Source organism: Sarcophilus harrisii, chromosome 3 (assembly GCF_902635505.1).
Source record: "Sarcophilus harrisii chromosome 3, mSarHar1.11, whole genome shotgun sequence".
NCBI lineage: Eukaryota > Metazoa > Chordata > Mammalia > Dasyuromorphia > Dasyuridae > Sarcophilus > Sarcophilus harrisii.
In genome coordinates, this window is record NC_045428.1 from 586,228,843 (window position 1) to 586,247,408 (window position 18,566).

General features: G+C 51.4%; 1 protein-coding gene across 8 annotated transcripts in view; it reads left to right on the forward strand.

Annotated features, from left to right (window-relative positions):
* The window catches only part of LOC100933051 (cyclin-dependent kinase 11B), a 35,162-nt gene extending 17,035 nt beyond the window's left edge, over nucleotides 1-18,127 (forward strand). For 3 of the 8 annotated variants that reach the window (XM_031963020.1, XM_031963021.1, XM_031963025.1), the window contains exons 6-20: nucleotides 2,717-2,871; nucleotides 5,600-5,722; nucleotides 6,396-6,491; nucleotides 6,611-6,748; nucleotides 8,665-8,730; nucleotides 9,761-9,936; nucleotides 10,984-11,074; nucleotides 13,242-13,363; nucleotides 14,264-14,369; nucleotides 14,551-14,672; nucleotides 15,305-15,412; nucleotides 15,611-15,727; nucleotides 16,176-16,324; nucleotides 16,842-17,031; nucleotides 17,182-18,127. In XM_031963020.1, coding sequence (XP_031818880.1) covers nucleotides 2,717-2,871; nucleotides 5,600-5,722; nucleotides 6,396-6,491; nucleotides 6,611-6,748; nucleotides 8,665-8,730; nucleotides 9,761-9,936; nucleotides 10,984-11,074; nucleotides 13,242-13,363; nucleotides 14,264-14,369; nucleotides 14,551-14,672; nucleotides 15,305-15,412; nucleotides 15,611-15,727; nucleotides 16,176-16,324; nucleotides 16,842-17,031; nucleotides 17,182-17,274 — 1,852 coding nt within the window. In that variant the 3' untranslated portion in view covers nucleotides 17,275-18,127. The remainder of the gene's footprint in view (nucleotides 1-2,716; nucleotides 2,872-5,599; nucleotides 5,723-6,395; nucleotides 6,492-6,610; nucleotides 6,749-8,664; nucleotides 8,731-9,760; nucleotides 9,937-10,983; nucleotides 11,075-13,241; nucleotides 13,364-14,263; nucleotides 14,370-14,550; nucleotides 14,673-15,304; nucleotides 15,413-15,610; nucleotides 15,728-16,175; nucleotides 16,325-16,841; nucleotides 17,032-17,181) is intronic. The other 5 variants (XM_031963023.1, XM_031963026.1, XM_031963027.1 and 2 more) reach the window with 3 other exon arrangements.
* Nucleotides 18,128-18,566: the final 439 nt, after the last annotated feature.

The window sequence follows — 18,566 nt, forward strand, 5'->3', positions numbered from 1 at the left end:
TTGGACAGTGCTTCTCCATATTCGGTCCTCTTGACTCAGGTCATCTTTGTCCCTGGATCCTTCAGAGTTCTGTCTCTTCCTTCCACTTACTCTTGATAAACCTGGGTTTGTGATAAAATCTCCTGGAGTCCAGAATTCAGCTTGACTGTTGTTAGAAGTCATACAGGGGTTGCAGAAATGGGATCCTGACCTGCCTGATGCAGGCCCCTGCAAATCTCTCCATGTAGCTTTCACTTTCAAACTGTTCTTGACTGCCCTTTATTTATCTCTTCAGAACTTTTTTTTTTAACTTGTTTACACCCTTTTATCACTCCCTTCTGGCTTTTCTACAACCTCTTCCCTTGCTAAGCACATCAGCTTCTTTTTAAGATAACTCTTTATTGTTGCCTTTTCTTTCTTTCTTTTTTTTTTTTTTTGACTGCTAATATGTCCCTTCTTCTTCCCCTTTCTGAAGAGCTAGCCTTCATTACAGAAAAAGAAAAAATCCACAACCTGAGCCAGTGCACTGACGTTCTTGCCAACCCTTCCTAGGTGTGTATTCTCTCTGGGCAGGACTCTGGCTTTCTTACATTTTAAACATACTCTCCTCCCCCACCTTCCCCCCACCCCACCCCCCACCCATGTTCTCAACTAGTTGTTCTCCTTCCAGGTTAGCGGTTCTCTTGGCACCATGTCTCACATGTTCCACACCCATGCTCTACTCTTCTAAACGTGTTCTCTTGAGCCAAGTGTGGGATCTATAATAACATAACATTTGGTTTCCCTTTTTCTTACTCTTTTTACTTTGTATCTTGCTGCTTTACTAGTTTGTTTCATATTTGCTTTTTCTTAGTTATGTCAATTTGTCAATTACTTTTCCCCTGATTTCTCCTCTTCGGTCCTTTCCCTCCTTCATATAAGAAGGAAGATATGGAGAGTGTGGGTAGGAGAAGAGTAGCACATTGTCTGAGACAAGAGGGGCCCAAAAAGAATTCTGGGTCCCCTCTACCCCATCATGCTGACCAGGAGTCATAGGGCCAGAGAGCTTACTTGAGCTTGGTTCTTAATTGTCTGTCCATTGATAGGTGGAACTTCCTAAGAGGAGGGAGAGCAGCCCAAACTAAGGAAAAGAGGACCAGCCTCACCCTTCCTATCTCCTTGAACCCTGTCCTGAAATTTAAGGAACTCTCACCTCTTTCTTGTTCCTCATTTCTTCCCCAAATTGGTTCTGTGGTAAAGGAAATTGTAGTTGAGGCCATTTGAGCAGATTGAGGGCCGGGATCAGCTATAAGTAGAAATGTCTAAGGTTTGATTTTGCTCTTCCCTAGCATTTTTAGAGAGAACATGAAGAGGCAGAGCGAGAGCAGAAGCAGAGCCCCAGGCCACAGACTAGCTTAGGGTGGTGAGGAATAACCACCCCGGTGAGACCAACAGTGTCTCAGGCCCAGCAGAATTGGCTGTTTGTTTGCCATTGGGGGGAGGGAGTGGGGTGGAGCAGATGAGCTTTGATTGGAGCTCCTCTATCAAAGAGAGCAGTACCTTCCGTACAACAAAGGGTCTGATAATCTCGAGAGGGAGTCAGGGAAGATGAAATGACAGCCAGAGCGCCTCAGAGCTGAGGCCTTGTGCCCTCAAGGTCAGCTGCCCGCAGCCCCCCGCCCCTCCCCCCCCATGGGCTCTGCACTTGCTTCCCACGGGCTGTGCTTCAGCATCCCTTTGGGGACGGGTGGTTTTTTAATGTACTTTTTAGACATTGTTACAGCATGCTAGCAAGCACATTGACTCATAGTTTCTGCAGAAATGATACATTTTAATTCTATTAGGAAGCACTGAAAATAACTCTCTGTGGTCTCCCAGTTCTTAGCTTTTGGCAATCTATATTTGGACAACAATAATAATAGAATAGCCAACATTTATATAACGTTTTATGGTGTACAAAAGGTCTTCTATGTCTTCTCGGTTGGTCCTCATAACAATCCTAAAAGGAAGTACAATTATTATCCCTTAGTTTGTGGATGAGGAAACTGAAGCTGAGAGAGTTTAACTGACTTGTACCTGATCATATGACCCAGGCAAGAGTCTGAGACAGGATTTGACCTCAGGTCTTCACTCTGAGTCTAGCATTGTCCACTTACACCACCTAGTTGCTCTATTTTTTTAAGAAGGAGACAGTGGTAATTCTTCTAATCATCAGGAAAATGTCATTTCCCCTTCCCCCCAAGCAACTCCCAAATTTCTACTTTAACTTATCAATTAAGTTTATATTCACTGTGAGGTAACACCTCGGATGGACGCTGGGTGGCTTGTGTTTCGGTGGGGGTCGGGACACAGAGTGGTTTGCCTCGATTGATGCCCTCAGTTATCTGAGCCACTCTCCTCAGGACTTTCTCCAGAGGTGCCCCATTTCTGCAAAGTTGATGGGATTTTTGTGTTTTAGAGCACTATTTAAACCTGGGTTGTCTTATACATTTCAAAGATATTGATTGTATAGTCTGGCTGAATTTGAATAGAAAGTACTTGAGTCATTGCTGGGGTCTCCCAGTGTTCTGTTTTAGCAGAAGGGTTTGGGGCTTCTTCTGCCAGGGACTGTTCAGTGTGAACAATGCTTTGTGCATGTGTTTGTATATCAGCTGTTTTAATGTAAGTTGTTGAGATTGAACAAGCTGAGAAAAGATCATTGTAAACGAAAGTGCTGAAAAATATTGGAACCTTCCTATTTGAATTAAAAAAAAAGTAGGCATCTGATTGCTTCCAGGGATCGTCTTGAACAGCTGGAGCGAAAGAGAGAGCGAGAACGGAAGATGAGGGAGCAACAGAAGGAACAAAGGGAACAGAAGGAGCGAGAGAGACGAGCTGAGGAGCGACGCAAGGAGCGAGAGGCCAGAAGAGAAGGTAATGGGGTCTGCTAAGCTGTCAGGCTGGGGACAGAGGGGCAAGCATGCTTCACAGGCCTTAGCCGGCTTCTAAGAACAAAGCCTTCACTCGGGAATGTCCATTGATGTGTTGGGTTTGGGTATGTATTGTTAGGGCACTGGTTAGGCCAAGTTCCACTCCAGAAAAGGCTTCTTTTAAAATGCAGTCCCTTAAACGGGCTGAAATGCATTGAGGATTGGTCACAGCAAGGTGGAGCTTGAAGCTACCGGATATTTTCCAGAGAAAACTGTTCATGTGTTTCTATCCTTTATATTGACATCTCTATTGGCCTCTGTGTCAGAGTAAAAGTGCATAAAATGGGAAGATCTGTGGTAGACAATTGTCACCCTCAGCATACACTTATTTGTGTATTACTCGTGTAGGAGAATCCCAGAGTTGGAAAAGACTTTAGGGGCCATCTAAGTCAAACCAGACCTGAAGAAACATCTCTACATCATGCCAAGAAAGTGGTCTTCTAGCTTTTGCTTGGAGACCACTAGTGAAGGGGAGTCTTTCTTGTCTTCCTGAGGCCGCCCATTCCCCTTTGGGACAGCTCTAAGTGATAGCAACTCTCCCAGTGTGCTGTTTTAGCAGATGTGCTTTTTTGGACCTCATCTTTAGGGTAGTCTGGCAAGACCCGTCTTGGACAAAGCCATGCTAGTTCTTTTGAGATCATTGTGTTCTGATCTAGAGGTTTATCAGTTATTCTTTGAAAGAGAAGTTCTTTCATTTTGCCAGGAGTCAGTCACCTCACTGGCATTTAGAAAGAGTCTGTCCTGCAGTCACTTCTGCCACTTCTTTCAGTCCTAGCGGATGTAGATAATAGAAGCCAAGTAACTTGAACTCCTTGAGAGCCATTAGATACTTACACTCTTCCTATCCTGCACATCTTCCTGTTTGCCTATTCCAGAAATCTCTAACCTTTGCACAGAAAACAGAAGTAAACTAGAAGTTGAGTTTCTGCCTTTTCTGTTGTCATTTATTGTCCTGTGTGTCTTGAGCCATGGTTGGCCTTCCTAACCTCAGTATAACTCTCCAGTCCTTTGCTGGCTTCTTCTGAGCTTCATTGTGCTTGCTCCCAGTAATCTGCTTTCTATTTTATCTTCTGGAAACAACTTTTTAAAGGCTAAGTTGGTTGATAGTTCCTTGGACACTCACTTTGTTCTCTTTAGAAAAATTCCCTTCAGCCATTCTAAATTGATGATTTTTGTGTCTTCTCCTGTGCTAACTTTGACTGGAGCATCCTAATCAATGGGATTCTTCTTCTTTCTTTGAACCTTTTGAAATCTGCTTTCTGCAAATCTAGTCTTGTCAGATTGTGCCCAGTCTTCCTCTTCTTTTCTCGCTCCTAAATTCTAAGATAGAATAAGTACTCATTTCCATCCTTGTTGGATGGAAAGAATAGAATTTCTTCTTATGGATTTCTTCACTTATTTGACAATTACCTTTAGGGCAAGCCAATACCAGGAGATTATGTTTTGGGGGATGGGGGCAGAGAGAGTGATGAGTGTGGTTAGGGGAGAAGAGATGTGGTTTGGGGAGTTTACTTGCTTTTTAAGCAGCAGATTGGGTGTTCTGAAATGGACACTTCTGGTCTCGTTTGTGATCAGTGGAATGAGAACATTGGTAACATGGTGGCCTGAAACCAAAATGACTGCTTATGGTCCTTGGACAGAAATTGGTTTCCTCTGCATAGACTTGGTTGTGAGTCTCCACTGTGACCGTGGCATCTTATCATTCAGTCAAAAAGTATTTATTACTGTGTGCATAGCTCAAGGGTGATGCAGTGGGGAAGGATGAGCCACAGGTGTTAGACAGGGCCCCTGCCTTCACATAACTGGCAGCCTCTCGGGGAGATGAGATGGTACACATCAGACGTAAAAATGCCTTCCTCCAGTTACTTGGTATTATGTGTGTGAGTTGTATTCTCCCACTCCTTTTAGGCTGTAAATTTCTTAAGGTAACGGCCTGTTTTGTTGTCTCTGTTCTCACTGTCCAGCACAGTGCCTTTCACCCAGAGGTGGTGAAATGTTTGTCGCATTGAGAGCGCTGGTGTCCAGGCCTAGGAGATGATGACTCCATTCTCACAGACTACTGGGCTCCGTTTTAGGGGGCTGCACTTTGGGAAGAACCGTGATCAGTTGGAGAACTTTCAGAGGAAGCTATCCAGTATGGTGAAGGGACTTTATGTGAAGTTTACTTGAAGGACCAGTGGATGTTTTAGTTTGGAAAAGACTTTGGGGATGACAGGATAACTGCCTTCCAGAAACTGAAGAGCTTCCATAGGGAAGAGGGATTAGTCTTGCTCTGTTTGGGCCTGGAGGGCAGGACCAAGACATAGGAAGGGGTGGAAGGGGTGTTTCTTAACGAGAAGAGCTGTCCACAAGTGGGCTGGGCTGCTTTTGGCAGTAGATGGTCCTCAAGGTCTGCTGGCCGAGGACAACGACCTTACACGGCAGATTCCTTTCCACATTCAGGTTGGGCTAGATAGCTGCCGAGAGCCCTTCCAACTCTGAGATTCTGTGGTTCCGAATTGAAAATGTCCCATGTGAGCCCAGCCACATTGATGGCAGCTGGGAATGTAACCCCCACCCAGTGGACTCCAGCTAGTCTCGCATCTGTGGGCACAAGTGATCTGTGAGGAAAGGGCCTTTGGTTTGAAGCATATTGGTGTCAAATGCCTTTTTTTTTTTTCTGGGCTTGCCAGTTTCTGCACATCACAGAACAGTGCGAGAAGATTATGGAGACAAAGTAAAAATAAGTCACTGGAGTCGAAGCCCATTACGCCAGCAGCGAGAGAGATTTGAGCAAGGGGATGGCAGGAAGCCAGGTAAGCCTCTGCCTGGGTGCCAGCCAGGCACTGCGGTCAGTGCTTCTCAGGACATGGCACTTGCTGGCTTTTCACCACAATTGAGATGTTGGGAAAAGTCTCATAGGAGCTTTTCCTCAGCAAACAGGTCGTGTACTTAACCTTGGGGATGGCGGTTTTTCCTCTGAAGAAACCAAGCCATATATTTCTGCAAAAAACCTAGTTCTTTTTTTCCCCCCTCCAGTAGGATACAGAGTCTTCAGGACAGACAGTCCTGGATGGCTGTGGCCTTGCAGTTATGAACAACATTTTCTCAAAGGGCTCTTGTAACCAGATAGCTTTATTTTGGAGGGAATTCAGCAAATTCGATATTTCTCTTAATTAAAGTATGCTTACTCTGGTTAAATACTATGCTTCCACATCTGGATCAACTCTCCATTCACATCTGGCAGACTCTAGATTGGCTGTTCAGTTGGTCCATTGGTTCTTCCCCCTTGTGGAGCTTCTTAGTCACCCGTTCAGAGATGCTGTTGCTTTTACTTGAAGGTTGACAGTCCATCTTCTGTAAACCCTGTGAAATTAATGAATGAAATGTCTTTTTATGAAAACTAAATCAGTCTTTGCAGATTGTCTTAATTATTGAAAAACTTCTTCCCCAAACTCACCTTTGCCACCGTCTGTGTTTGTTTCCTAGTCAAAGAGGAGAAACTGGAAGAGAGGGATCCCCTTTCTGATTTACAAGATATCAGCGACAGTGAGAGGAAGACCAGCTCAGCTGAGTCCTCATCAGGTAGTTGGAGAGCAGCGTCAGATAGAGACAGACTTTACTTTGTAAAACGGAGCCGCCAGGCTTCTCCAAGGGAAGGGACAACAGAGATTTATCTTCTCCTTTTCTGCTTTCTTCTCCAGCAGAGTCAGGGTCTGGCTCTGAGGAGGAAGAAGAAGAGAGCAGCAGTGAGGAATCAGAAGAGGAGGAGGAGGAAGAGGAGGAAGAAGAGGAGGAGGAGACAGGAAGCAATTCTGAGGAAGTATCTGAGCAATCTGCTGGTAAGGGGGTCAACATTCCTAACCCCAAAGCACAGAGTTGGTCATTCCACTTGTTTTGGTCCTTTTTCTTTGTGCAGTAGACCAGAGAAGGGTGGCCAAAGAAAAAGATGGCTAGCTTGAATTCTGAACTTTTTCCTACAAAGATCCAAAAACAGCCCAAAATTCCAAGGAAAGGCCGTGTGCTTCTTTCCCTCGAGGTTCACACGGTGCTAGCACCGAGTCCATGCTGGGGAGGACTCATGAGATTGGCTCTTTCCTACAGAGGCTCTTGTCTCCTCAAGCCTCCCACACCAACCTCTCCCGGGTCCTCCAGGCTCAGGGCTTTGCATCTCACTTTACTGAACAAGCTGAAGCCACTCACCACCAGCTCCCTCTCTCCCTTTCTCCTTCTCTCAGAACCCCCAACCTTCCCCACCAATCTCCTCCTCCTTCATGATGAGTTGGACAAGACCAGTCCCCTGCGTTTCCCCTTGATCCCCTTCTGTTTTCTCTAGCAGATAATCCCCTCGGGCCCCACCTCTGTCTAATCTTCTGGTCTTTCTAGTTCCTTTCTTTCTGCCTTCAAAGAGACCTCCCTCCTTCAGAACCGTTCACTAGAGCCAGCCAGCCCCTCAAGCCTCTTCCTATGGGCCTCCTCCCTTCCTCGGCCAAAATCCTAGAAAATGCTTGTCTACACTCGGTGCCTCCACTTCCTCTCCTCAGCCCTGTGCAGTCTTCCCTCTGACCTCTTCACTCAGCCGAAGCTCTCTGCAAAGTCACCAGTGCTCTCTTCATTGCCTAGTCTGACAGTCTCTCCCAAGTCATCAGTGTGCCTGACCTCTGTGGCGTTCAGTGCCGTTAGCCGCCCTTTGCTCTGGGGTCTTTATCCCCGTCTGGCTTTCTTATTGGTGCTGCCTCCATGTCCTCCTGCCTGGGAGACCTCTTCTGGATCCCCAGGCCCGTTGTGCTTGCTGACCGAGTCTCTCCAGGGCTCTGTCCTGGGCCCTCTCTTGCTTTCTCAGTGACTTCATCAGCTCCCTTGGGGTTAAGATTCCTGTCTGCCTTGGTGGCTCAGATAGCTACACATCCAGCCCCAGGCTCTCTCCTGAGCCAGTCCTGCATCCCCACTCGGCTGTCAGACTTTGCCCGTTGGACGGCCCATCGGAGCCCAAGCTCCTCTTTGTTGCCTGCCCCCCCTCCCGCCCCTTTTCTGGCCCCCCTCCACTCTCCCTGGTTTGTAGCATTATCCTCGGCTCCTTGTCCATTCTCACTGCCAGAGCCAGCCCCTTGCTAAAGCTCCCTTTCTTCTCTGTCGTGGTTCTTGCACTTTTCCCTTCCTTGTCACCTCTCCATCACTGCAGTGCTTCCAGGTGGTTTCCCTGCCTCACAGAGGCTGCTAGAGGGGGCTCCTTGGGGTCTTGGGGCTCTGAGATCAACCTCTCCTTTGGGCTCCTTCTCCCGGGCTCCAGCCAGCCATCCTTCCCCCGGCACACCGTCCTGCCTCGCCCAGCTTTGTGCCACCCTACTCTGACCTGGAATGTCCTTTAGATGAGGGATTAGTGAGAAAAGGACGAGGTCATCATTGCTTGTCTCCTTTTTCGTCCTGATCACTGGCCCCAAGGGAAATCCATTTTACAGGAAGCCCTCCTTGCCCCCTGAGCTTGTGGTCACTTTCTGGGTCCTCTGTAGATATAGAGAGGTACATGTGGGCTCCCACCTCAGCGGGAGTCCTTGAGGTTGCTGGGGACTCTGGAGCATGGCATGGGCTTGGCCCCTTGTGATGCCATGCTTTTTGTTTGGCCGATTGCTGCCAGGCGTGTCCAGGGCACCAAGCTGTCTAGTGCAGGAAAGAAACGGAGAGGCAGTCTGGGGGAGCCAGGGCTAGGGTGAATGTCTCCCCTGAACGTCTGAACAGCTGGCTTTGTTTTGATTTGCAGAAGAAGTAAGTGAGGAAGAAATGAGTGAAGAGGAAGAGCGAGAGAACGGAAACCACATCTTAGTGGGTGAGAAATCTTCCCTGTGAAACCTTGCATCTTTTCCCCCTTTTGTCCCTAATGCCTCCGGATAGAGTCAGTCGTGAACTCATATAAGACTCGCTCCCTGGGCCAAGGTCTCGGCTACATCCAGAAGGAAATAAGTTTCCCTGGTCATGGTTCCCGTCCCGCAGGAGAACCAGGCTGCTCGTGGGATCCTTGTCCCAGAGCCTCTGTATGCCAGAAGGGTTCTTAGGAATGGACTGATGAGCCCTCAAATGTCATCAAAGCAGCAAATAGGTAGTGCGGACCCCCGAAGAGGCAGCGTGGGAGAGCGGGAAGGGCAGCTAGGCTGGGAGGCAGGTGTCGGCCGGGTCCGAGGCCCTTCTCCCATAGTGCTCCAGCAGCGGAGCCCCCAAGTCTCACTTCCTTCATCTGTGAAGTGGGGATAATCACTGGTGTACACCCTGTTTCCTTGGGTCCTTGTGAGGATCGGTGAGACAATGCTCATAAACTGTTCCTCTGACTTTAAAGTGTTAGAAACGCCAGCTTTGGTGGCTGACTTTGATTACTCCTCCTCCTGGGGGCTAGGTTGGGCTGCAGAAGCACTCACCCCCCACCCAACCCCCAGGTCCTTACCAGTGGCCATGATCAAGGTCCCCTGTGATGTAGCTTGGAATGGGGGTGGGGGAGCGGGGGAAATTCAGGGCAGGATATCAGGCCAGCTCACCCTCACCAGCCCTTTCCCAGGAGTTCTGGTTCTGCCTCATGGGGTCTGGGTCTTTTTTGGGGGAGAAGGGTCCTCTGTCATGTTAGTCATAGTCATGTCAGGCAGGCCCCTTTCATGAATGCACCAGGGGGAGGGTAAGACTCCAGGTTCCTGTGGATCTGCAGAGATCCACATGATTTTCCCGTGAAGTGGTGAGTGTCAATCAGACCCCGTTCTCTGGGGCAGAGACCCTCAGCCCAGACTCCGCTGGCCTTCCTCCCCTTGTGGCTGGAAGCTTAGCTTGGGTCCTTGACAGTTACCTCGTTCTAGATCTGATTCTAACCTTTAAAGTTACAGAGTCAAGGTTTGACCGAGATTCAGGAGAGAGTGAAGAAGGTGAAGAGGAAGTGGGAGAGGGGACGCCGCAGTCCAATGCCATGACGGAAGGCGATTACGTCCCCGACTCTCCAGCCCTATCTCCCATTGAGCTGAAGCAAGAGCTTCCCAAATACCTCCCGGCCTTGCAGGTCAGTGGTCTCCTCTGGCAGGCTCCCCCCGGCTCAGGGCCGACCCGGCTTCTCCCAGGTCTCCTCCTTTTCCCATCACCTTTCTGCCGGCTGCCTCCCCAGGATCCAGGGGTCAGGTGGGACTTTTCACTTGACCAGAGCCTGCTAAGGGATGTGCGGGGCGCCAGCAACCCCTCTTTTAACCTGTCAGTGACAACAGCTTGTTGAGCACTCTCCCAGAGCGTCACCAGAGAACGTGGGGCCGCCCCCCAGGTGCACCTTGGGGCTTGCTCTAGTTGCAGGTTTGGGTCTTAGATTCTGCCCCACCTCGGCCATTGATAGAGACTCCAGGGCCACATGGCCCCTGACAGGGGCCTGAAGGGCTGCCGGATGGAGCACCCCTGCTTTTCTTAAGAAATGGCCTTCTCACTAACTGGTTTTCTTTGTAAAGGTAGCACCCTTAGTAGATTCCTCGGCCTACACGTAGAAAGATATATGAAAAATATTGAAGCCCCGTTAGCGTGAAGGTTACGGAGAAGTCAGCCGTGATTAACGTCACAGCAGATGTGGGCTACAGAGGAGAAAGCAGTTACGAGAAAAGGGACGGGACAGAGAAGGGAGTCAGGGTCTCCCCTGGTACCCTGCACAGAGCTGCCTATTCACTGGCTGGCAGGAGCTAGGAGTCCCCCCCCCCCTTTGGTTGGGTCTGTTTTCTCCGTGTCATGTTGGTGCAGAAGTCTCCGTGCTGCCGGAGTCAGAGACCCTGGGAGAGGGAAGGGGCATCCCCAGCTGGCTTGGTGTGGTCACTGCCTCGACAGCCGAGGGGAGGCGGAGTCCCCATTGCAGGGTCCCAGCAGACTCTCATCTGTTAACTGAGAGAGTCCCTAGGCAACGGAGCGAGTTTCTGCAGTGGGAAAATCTGCAGGGATGTGCAGGGGCCCCTGCAGCCATTCCCACGGCCCCCTAGCCCAGCTGGGTCTCTCAGGCAGCTGTAGGGCCGTCTTCCCCTTCAGAGATCCCCCAGTCCCAGCCTCTGGAGGCCACATTCACACACTTCCCTCCCCCCAGGGATGTCGGAGCGTCGAAGAGTTCCAGTGTCTGAACCGGATTGAAGAAGGCACCTATGGTGTGGTGTACCGAGCCAAGGACAAGAAGACCGGTCAGTGGCGCACTGGGAGGAGGCATCGGACGCTCAGGGCTTGAAGGGACCTCGGGACCTCCGGTCTGGTTCAACCCAGTATCCGAGACAGGAAGCCTGAGCCCCAGGAAAGGGGGTGTAGCTTGACCAAGGGACCCACGGGGTAGGGGGGAGAGAAATCATGTGACTCCCAACTAGCCACTGGGGTGCCATGGCCTTGGGAGCACCCAAAGGCCCATTACTTTATCCACTTTATGGCCAGGGGTCAAGTGCCCTGGGTAGACCTTCAGAGATGCCATTTTTTCATGCTTCATTTCTTCCATCTTCACTCAGCAAAATCCTCTTCCTTATATTATTAATAATTTCCATTTTTGCTGCCCTTGTTTCTCCTCTCAGCATTTCATGTCCACACACTCCTCAGTGGGTCAGTTGTTGAAGGATCAGTTGGGGGTTTACTCAGCTGCAGCTCACTCAACATCAATCATGGCCAACTCCCAGTCCCTCTCCCCCAGTATCCTGCAGAGGGCACTCTGACCAGCAGATGTCACCCTAGGCTGCCTTAGGACTAGGAAGGTTGCATTTTGGATCAGAGCCTTGGTTCTGACCCACTTGGGCCATTGGTCATTGGTCTCACGCCAGTGAAGTGAGTCAGCAAAGCCAGGTGTGATTGGTGGACTTCCGGACAGATCCTAGCAGGTTTGGGGACTTAGTGAGACTTACACGCAGAGGGTTTGGTTTGTCCCCTGCCCTGGGGAATGTTATTCCTGAGTCTCTTTTCTCTCTGGGTGCTTCCTGGAGAGAGAGAGGAGTCCAGAACCTTAGCTCTGGAGGCACCATATTGAGAAGCTTGAGTTGGCATTTGTGGTGGCCCTCGGGAGACAGAGGTCAAAGCTGTGTGATTGTGCCCAGGTCCAGGAGGCCTACGGACCAGGCCAGGATGCCACTAGCCGGCCTTGAAGCTGCTTCCTTTCCTAGGCCAGATTCCCTGTGGTGCAAAGTTAGATCTCTGGTCACAGCTCTTTTGCAGGGTGGGGGTGGGGGTGGGGTTTGAGTGAGGGGCTTGTCCATGCTACGTATGCGAGGGCTGCAGATTTCCTGCAGGATCCTGAAGCAAATCCACAGCCTCGTCTTTCAGACAGACCACAGACTCCTTGTAGCAGTCCCTTCAATTACACTAGCTTCACTCTGTCTTATCATGAGCTTCACAAATTTTTAGCTAGGACAAAGGATCCCATCTTGCAATAAGGGGGACAGCACAGGCGTGTTTAACCCTAGATGGCATAAGGGGAAAATGGAATAAATATGAAATGGCTAAAGATAAGCTAGTTTATACCCTCCTGTAAGAGAAGCTTAATTTTTTTTTTTTTTAATAAGAGGTAGTTTGGAAAGCACTTTGCTTGAACGGTGCTTTGAGGTGTACAGAGCATTTCAGCTGTTATCTCATTTGTTCACAAGTCTAGGAAATGGGTGCTGTCATGGCCCCATTCTGTAGATGGGGAAACTGAAGCAGGCCGCTGAATAACTTGGCAGGGATTGGAAGGCAGAAGCAGTTGGGGGAAGGGGGATGTCAGGAAAGGCTTCAAGAAGGGGGTAGTGATGGAGCTACATCTTAACTGAAGAGCCCCAGGCAGGTAAGCACCAAGTCCCTGAGCTGTCTGGCCCTCAGCATGGATGTTTACTCCTACATGCAGGAGGCGTGCCGCTGGCATGACTTTGAGAAGCCAGGACGAGATCAAGGACGGCCCATGGAGGTGGTCTGAGAGCCAGCAGGTCCTTGAGACAGAGGAAGGGGGGTAGGGAGAGAAATCAGAGTTCTCCAGAGCAGTCAGGTGGTCCTCCTTTCTGTTCATCGAAACTTTGCTCTTCCATTTAAAAAAAAAAAAAAAAAAAAAAAAAGGCAGTTCTTTAAAGATAACAAGAGCCAGAACTTGTCATGTGCTTCAGTTTTTGTTGAAAGTATTTTTGCAGAGTGCTTTATAGTTGGAGTTTCCTCAGTTTGTTGTACTGCCCTTCCCCACGTCCCAATTGTACAGGCCGGAAGCCAAGGCAGGTGTGGATGAGCCCTGGGTTCGGACTCAAGTCCAGCCTTGTCTTCGGCGTCCTGGGTGGCTGCCCATCAAGGCACTTTGTTTATCCAAGAGTTCATTGACTCTCCCTTAGTCCTGCCTTTAAAATGTTTTCTTTACAGATGAAATTGTGGCTCTGAAACGGTTGAAAATGGAAAAGGAGAAAGAAGGCTTCCCAATTACCTCCCTTAGGGAAATCAATACTATCCTGAAAGCTCAGCACCCGAACATCGTCACTGTCCGGGTGAGTCTGTCCTTGCTCTGCTCTTCTGCCCAGACCCACATCTGGGGAAGGACACCTCCCCCTGCTTCCCTTCCCCTGCCATCCCCCCACGAGGCAGGACTGCACTGGAAGTTGGTCAGCAAGCATGTGCCCTAACCGAACACGTGGATCTTTTTAGTTGTAAAGTGCCATTTTATTATCCATCCTTTCAGAGGTCACCTCAGGTGCCATTAGTGGTGCTCTCCAGCAGCATCCTTTGTCGCACCTCTATTTCCTTCCATATTTTGGGTCTTTAGCCCCTGGTTCTCTGGTCCCTTGCCTCCCCAAGGCGTCGGGTGGCTTGCAGTTGCGCCTTTCACCTGACCTGGTAATGAGCCCACTGGGCTGGGATGCCTTGGCCATGCTCACTCTGGCCTCTGCAGAGTTCACTGGGACAAAGCCACCCTTGAGGGCTGGTTTTCTAAACGTCCACCTCCGGTTGAAATTCTGCCAAGGACCCGGCACCGTCGGTGTCAGGACGAGCTGTGGATCCTGGTCACGGACCCTCGCCTCTCTTCAAAACTGCTGGTCACAGAGTGGGGCGTCCACCGGGGGTCCCTAGTGGCACCGGGCCCACCACTGACATTGCTCTGCCCCAGTATGAAAGTCAGCTTCAGTCCGTCCTCTGAGTAGTTGCCAGTTATGCCCACGGGAGCTGTTGGCGGCCAGGCTCAAGCGGTCCCTAGTTTTGTGGCCCTGGGTGGATCGTCCACTCGACCCCAGCTTTCAACTGTCCAATGAGAGGGTTGGACTTGCTGAGGTCCCCAGGCCTCCAGGGCGGTCCAGGTGTCAGCCCAGGAGTTCATTGGGGTCCTTGGGGTTCATGTAGATGTTTGTTCCCTTCCTTGCCCCCCACTTAATCCCTCGGGGTGTGCTTTACAGGAGATTGTGGTAGGCAGCAACATGGACAAGATCTACATCGTGATGAATTATGTGGAGCACGACCTCAAGAGCCTCATGGAGACCATGAAGCAGCCCTTCCTGCCAGGTGCCTCCCCCCACCCCATTCCCTGCATCTCCCGGCTCACTCCTCCAGTCCCTGGGTGGGGGGCCCTTGTTGAGTCGTGGCTTCTTGATGGGCGACAGAAGCTTGAGAGGGTCTTTGGGTCATGGGGAGACCTGGCCCCACCCCATGACCTGGTAACCGGGCTTCTCTGCTCCCGCTCTAGGTGAAGTGAAGACGCTGATGATCCAGCTCCTGCGGGGGGTGAAGCATCTTCATGACAACTGGATCCTTCACCGGGACCTGAAGACTTCCAACCTGCTCCTCAGTCACGCAGGCATTTTAAAAGTAGGAGGGCCCGGGGGTCTGGGAGCAGCAGGCTCAGTCAGGGTAGCCTCAGAGAGGGAGAGGGAACCGCCTTTGCCTCTCGGCCCAGGGCCCAGCAGCCCCAGCCAGCATCCCCTGGGAGGACGCCCTGAGTGCTGAGATATAAGCCACCTCTTAGCCTCTTTCCAGGCTGTTGAGACTGTCCCTCATTAGCAAGAAGCTCCACAAGTCAGGAAGACCTGGCCCTAAATGTGGCCCATTGCCAAACTCCTCAGCCTCAGTTTCATCTGTAAAATGAGAGGGATAAGACCAGCACCTGAGACTTTGCAGTTGTCAGGGTCCAATGAGATTATATTGCTAAAGGGCTTTGCCTCCCTTAAAGCACTGTGTATGCTAGCTATTGTAATTATCAAATTATTAAGTTATTATTGAATAAACTTGGTGCTGTTAACCCACTGGGGCTCCTGCATTAGGCAGGAACAGAAATATTCCCCTCTGAAGCCTTAGGCAAGGCCATAAGCGTCACTAAAGGCTTTGTGCTGCTTGTTTTTGTTGGTTCTTTTGGCTCTGGTGGCAGATACAAATCCCTTTCCCATTGAGGGGGGAGATGTGGGCAGGGTCAGCCCCCAAAGTGTTCTCTCTTGTGCTTTCAGGTCGGCGACTTTGGACTAGCCAGAGAATACGGCTCCCCGTTAAAAGCATATACGCCGGTGGTGGTGACGCTGTGGTACCGGGCCCCCGAGCTGCTGCTGGGAGCGAAGGTAACTGCTCCCAGCCCCATGGGACGCTTCTGCCCCATCAGTGAAGCCCCCGTAGTGGGGGACCAGTGCTGGTTCTGGATATGGGAGACGGGGACAGTCAGGAAAGTTCCGGGAGCTTCCTTCCTTCCCGCCTCCTCTCGAGCTCTCTCCTCCTCAGGGTGTTTTCCTTCCCACTGACTTCTCTGCTTGAACTTTCAGGAATATTCCACCGCAATTGACATGTGGTCAGTGGGCTGTATATTTGGGGAGCTGCTCACCCAGAAGCCCCTCTTTCCAGGGAAGTCGGAGATCGACCAGATCAACAAAGTGTTTAAAGTAATGCATTTATAGAGCTCTAAATCCTCCCTCAGTCTTATCGCTTTGGGGGCCAAAAGGGAACACTGGAAATGCCCAGCAGCATGTCCATGCTCACCGCTTCTGCAGGGTCATCTTCCCTGGCCAGGAGGGGCATCCTGACCTGAGCCCAGAATCTGGGGTCCCCTTCCACGGAGTGGGGGTGGGGGTGAGATACTGTTTCTCTGATATTTGGGGCCTGGGCTCTTCCCCCTCCCATTCCATAGTTGAAGAGATGGCCAGATTCAAAGGGGCCGATGGAAGGCACAGAGCCTGGCCAGGCAGGTGAGGCGGCCACCCACTGGCCAGAACCGTGCCAGACATCTGGCCCATCCCAGGGCCTGGGCCCTTGAACCCATGCAGCTGATATTCCCTCTGCCATCACAGCCTGGGGCGAGGAGCTAACGGGGAGAAATTCTTGTCTTGGCAGGACCTAGGAACTCCCAGTGAGAAGATCTGGCCTGGCTACAGTGACCTTCCAGCAGTAAAGAAGATGACTTTTACCGAATATCCCTATAATAATTTGCGGAAAAGATTTGGGGCCCTCCTCTCCGACCAGGGCTTTGACCTGATGAACAAGTAAGTGGCCCCAGCTGCTAGTTCCCAGGGCAGAGCCCGGGCCACCTCTTACCCAGGCCGGCCATCCTCGGTCAGTGAAGGAGACCTGGCAGCGAGTCAGTCTCCCCTTCCCTGCAGAGCTGGCTCAGCTGGCCGCTCTGTGGACAGCTGCATATGAAGTTTGCCTCACAGTGCTTGGTCGTCCAGGGCTTCTCAGAGCCTTTGGGCCCCGTTTCTCCTGGAGTGGTGAGACCCATTCACTGTCTGCCTGTTCCAGAGCTGTGGCCATGTCCTAGATCCCAAGGGTCAACTTTGTTTCCGGGCACTAACCCAGCACCGGGACCCAGAGAGCCCTGCACGGTGACCCTTCGGCTAGCTGACCCTGATTCAGGAGGGCTTGGGGAAAAGCCGCTTCTCCCACCAGCATTTTAGAGCTTTACATTTAATGAGTTACCAGGACCTCAGATTTGGTTCCCATCTCCTCCTGACCCTAGACCACCCCTTTGTGTCCGGGCCCAACTTTGTTTTCTCTCTCCAGGTTCTTGACCTACTATCCTGGCCGGAGGATCAATGCTGAAGACGGCCTGAAGCACGAGTACTTCCGAGAAACGCCCCTTCCCATCGACCCTTCCATGTTCCCCACGTGGCCGGCCAAGAGTGAGCAGCAGAGGGTTAAGCGTGGCACCAGCCCCCGCCCCCCGGAAGGAGGACTTGGCTACAGCCAGCTGGTAAGTGGTCAGCGCCAAGAGCCAGGCTGGCCCCCTCAGAGGCCTTTGCTTGGCTCATATCCACTTGGCTGGGTGGCTCGGGGACCCCCAGGGCCGCCACCGGCCTCTACGTCCGCTGCCTTGCTCACCCGGCTTCTTGGCTTTTCCCAGGGAGACGATGACCTCAAAGACACCGGCTTCCATCTCACCACCACCAATCAGGGAGCCTCTGCCGCCGGCCCAGGCTTTAGCCTCAAGTTTTAAACTCCACGCCGGGCTGCAGAGCAGAGGAAGCCCTGGCTGAGCCATGGCCTGACTGTGGCACTGTCCGTGTCGCGGGGGCAGAGGGACTGGGAACCTCCCCTCCCTTGCCTGCCCGCCCGCCACGGAGACACGCAGCCACGGAGGGCCCAGAAGATGGGGAGGTCCACAAGAGCTGTGTTCTGGGAACTCGTGTGTTTTGTTCTCGGTTTGATTTTTTATTTTATTTTATTATTATTTTTTTTTTTACATTTTGTCTTGGGCTTGTAAATTTGTAGAATCCAAAGTCCAGCTCTCCTTGTCAAGCTGGCATTTCCTTAGGCTGCCCACTGGGGGCCCATCCTGACTCTCTCCATCCATGGGGCGGAGCAGTCATTCTGAAAGCTAGCGCCCAGGAGCCATCGGGGCGGACACCAGCCTTGGGGGTCTCTGCTCTTCACTGTGACACCCACAGACGAGTAGCTTGTCTCCCCCCAGCACTCATCCAGCCACACCGTGGGGAGAGCCGGCAGTCCTTGGGCCCCCAGCACCCAGAGCTGGTGGTTTTCTAAACATCTCAACACATGTGGTGTGAGCCCCCAGCAGGGCCCCCATCGTCCCACCCCGTCCTCGGCACGCTCCCCATCCGTGCCCACCTCGACATCGGCAGGAAGCCTCTCCGTGTTTTCTACTCTCTTGAGCCTCGGTTTTCTAAGGGAACGGCTAGGCCCCCTCCCTGGGCGCAGGGCGGGCGGCCCGGGGCTGGGGCGGGTTCTGTACAAAGTTGGACATTCATGCAAACTTAGCCACAGTGAAGTTTTTGTATATTGAGATTGTCATAAATTTTAAAATATAGTAAAATATTCTTGGAGGAAACTCGGTCATGTTGTCCTTTAAGGGGTTTGGACCCGGCTGAGCTGGGGGGGCTGGCAGGTAGGCTGATGTGCGCCCCGCACTGTGTCAAGCCTCTGGGAGTCTGCCAGGCATGACTCCAAGTTTTAGGCCTTGGGTCTTCAGGCTGTGCCAGACTTCCCACTGATTCTGGGGAGGGCGGGGAGGGGGGGCTTTCCCATGGCCCCTCTCCCCAGCCTCCGCCCGCTCTGGGCCCTGCATGCAGGACCCTTTCCCCTCTGCCTGTAGATTGGTTGGGATTTTTTGAGGCCTGCCCCTGATGGGGGCCTAGGAAAAGAACGCCCAGGAAGCCAGTTGTTGATAAAAGCCAGATGTTTTTAGTAAAACCCATTTAAGGCCTCGGCTATGATGAGAATGTGTCCGGCGGTGCCAGCATTCACCAAGAATGCACCGGGATCTGGGGG